Source organism: Sinocyclocheilus anshuiensis, unplaced genomic scaffold, assembly GCF_001515605.1.
Source record: "Sinocyclocheilus anshuiensis isolate Anshui unplaced genomic scaffold, SAMN03320099.WGS_v1.1 scaffold813, whole genome shotgun sequence".
Lineage (NCBI taxonomy): Eukaryota > Metazoa > Chordata > Actinopteri > Cypriniformes > Cyprinidae > Sinocyclocheilus > Sinocyclocheilus anshuiensis.
The window spans coordinates 301,774-303,995 of record NW_015540942.1 but is presented as its reverse complement, the minus strand read 5'-3'; the positions used below and the strand labels follow the sequence as shown (position 1 = coordinate 303,995).

Below are 2,222 nucleotides of genomic sequence, written 5' to 3'. Positions count from 1 at the left end.
CAGATAGAATAGAAAAAGAATAGAGCAAGCTAGTGTTAGAGGCCAAAAAATAATAATACGATAATATTTATTATTATACTAATAGTAGTATAAATAGTAATATACTGATGCCTCACTACCATTAATAATAATTATAAAAATACCATTCATACCAGACTTAAATTTGCTTTTTTATTTTTATCTATTATTGTTGTTGTGTTCCACATGTCTGTATGGTACCACAGAAAGAACAGATCTGAATAATTGCTTTGTGTTATGCAGATTCTGAAGACATACCAGACCCTAAAAATGATGTGATGGATGGCATGTGGCTAGGTGTGTCGTTAGCCAGTCAGAGTCAACCAGGGGGCCGTGTACTGGTGAGTTTATAAAAATGACCTCTCTTATGTTGGTCTATAAAAAATCAATCCACAAAAAAAACTTGGCTTTTACCATCCTAACATAGTATTCATCACTCTATTTACTAGGCCTGTGGCCATCGTTATATACGAAACTTTGCAAGCAACTTTCGGATGATTGGGAGGTGCTATGTTCGTGGAAATGATTTACAGTATAACACAGCAGACTCTCAATGGCAGTCGTACAATGAGGTGTGTGACCCCAGAGATGAACAGACTAGTGAAGGCATGTGTCTTGCTGGAATGTCTGCTGCCTTCACTCAGACGGAGATCTTCCTGGGTGCACCTGGATGCTTCAACTGGCAAGGTGAGGGGAAATTGTTTTCCTGTAAACATTCTGCTTCAACATGCAAGATTGATGTTAAATTCTCCTCTAATAATTTTCCGTCACATGCAGGAAACACATTTTCACTGTGGTATAACTCTGAAGATAAGTTTGATGACATGAAGAGCAAGCTTCCAAACTTGAAAAGAGGGAATATTTACATTGGTAAGGCAGTGCTACAACCTTGCTTTCTGGATTTTCTGACATTTACTCAGTTTTTCGAAACAACAGCAACAACAAAAACAACAAAAAATCATTTTAGTTGATTTATTTCTATTATTTATTTAGATGAATCGCAACCAAAATAAAAGTTTGTGTTTACATAATATATGTCACCTTGGAGCACAAAAGCAGTCTTAAGTCGCTGGGGTATGTTTGTAGCAATAGCCAACAATACATTGTGTGGGTTAAAATGATCGATTTTTCTTTTATGCCAAAAATCATTAGGATATTAAGTAAAGATCATGTTCGAGAAAGATATTTTGTAAATTTCCTACCGTAAATATATTAAAACTTAATTTTTGATTAGTAATATGCATTGCTAAGAACTTCATTTGGACAACTTTAAAGGCGATTTTCTCAATATTTAGATTTTTTTTGCACCCTCAGATTCCAGATTTTCAAATAGTTGTATCTCAGCCAAATATTGTCCTATCCTAACAAACCATACATCAATGGAAAGCTTATTTCCACTTATTTATTAACTTATTTATTTATAACGATTATTCATATCACGTGTGTGTACTGTATATATTTAGAAGTATATATAAATATACATACTTGTATATATTTAAGAAATATATGTAATATATATATTTTAGGGCTGTCAATCAATTTAAATCTTTAATCTAATTAATTACACAATGTGGCGATTAATTCATCTAATTAATCGCATATTAATTGCACATCAAATTTGGCTGAGAAATTACCCGCAAAATATAATTTAAAGCCATTATTGTGTTACATGAGAAGAGCATGAAATAGAAATAATGAAAGATCCATCCTAAATAGTATTCCAAAATAGAATAGGTTGTTTGCAATCACGTGATTCTGATGACGCGCGAAATGCAGCTGGAGGGCAGGAAGGGATTTTCTCCATAGAAATCACTAACAAAACTCAAAATGGCTGTGTTTTGCGTTGTTTATGGATGCTCAAATCGACCAAACCGAGAAACCACAAGGAGCTTTTATCGTGTACGAAAATGCGTTGTTCATAAGGGGGAAAAAGTCAAGAAATTGACTGAAAAACGCAGAAAAAAGTGGCTTGTAAACCTGCGTCTGCGGTCGGGAGGAGCGGAGCCGGATAATGCTCGTGTGTGCAAATGATTAATATAAGATATAATAATATATTAAGATATTAGTAAAGAAATATATAAATGGATACAGGGTGACACAGTCAGAATTCACTGAATGCTAAATGCCACACATAGACACGATGTAAATAAGATATTATTTGCAGTTCACGGAATCGTGAGATTGCGATAAATTGAAGTGAGTGA

At 34.0% G+C, this 2,222-nt stretch overlaps 1 protein-coding gene across 1 annotated transcript in view; it reads left to right on the top strand.

Annotated features, from left to right (window-relative positions):
• Positions 1 to 2,222, top strand: part of LOC107689616 (integrin alpha-3-like) — a 37,415-nt gene that overhangs the window by 15,845 nt on the left and 19,348 nt on the right. The window contains exons 3-5 of the mRNA XM_016487675.1: positions 262 to 359; positions 468 to 705; positions 796 to 888. Coding sequence (XP_016343161.1) covers positions 262 to 359; positions 468 to 705; positions 796 to 888 — 429 coding nt within the window. The remainder of the gene's footprint in view (positions 1 to 261; positions 360 to 467; positions 706 to 795; positions 889 to 2,222) is intronic.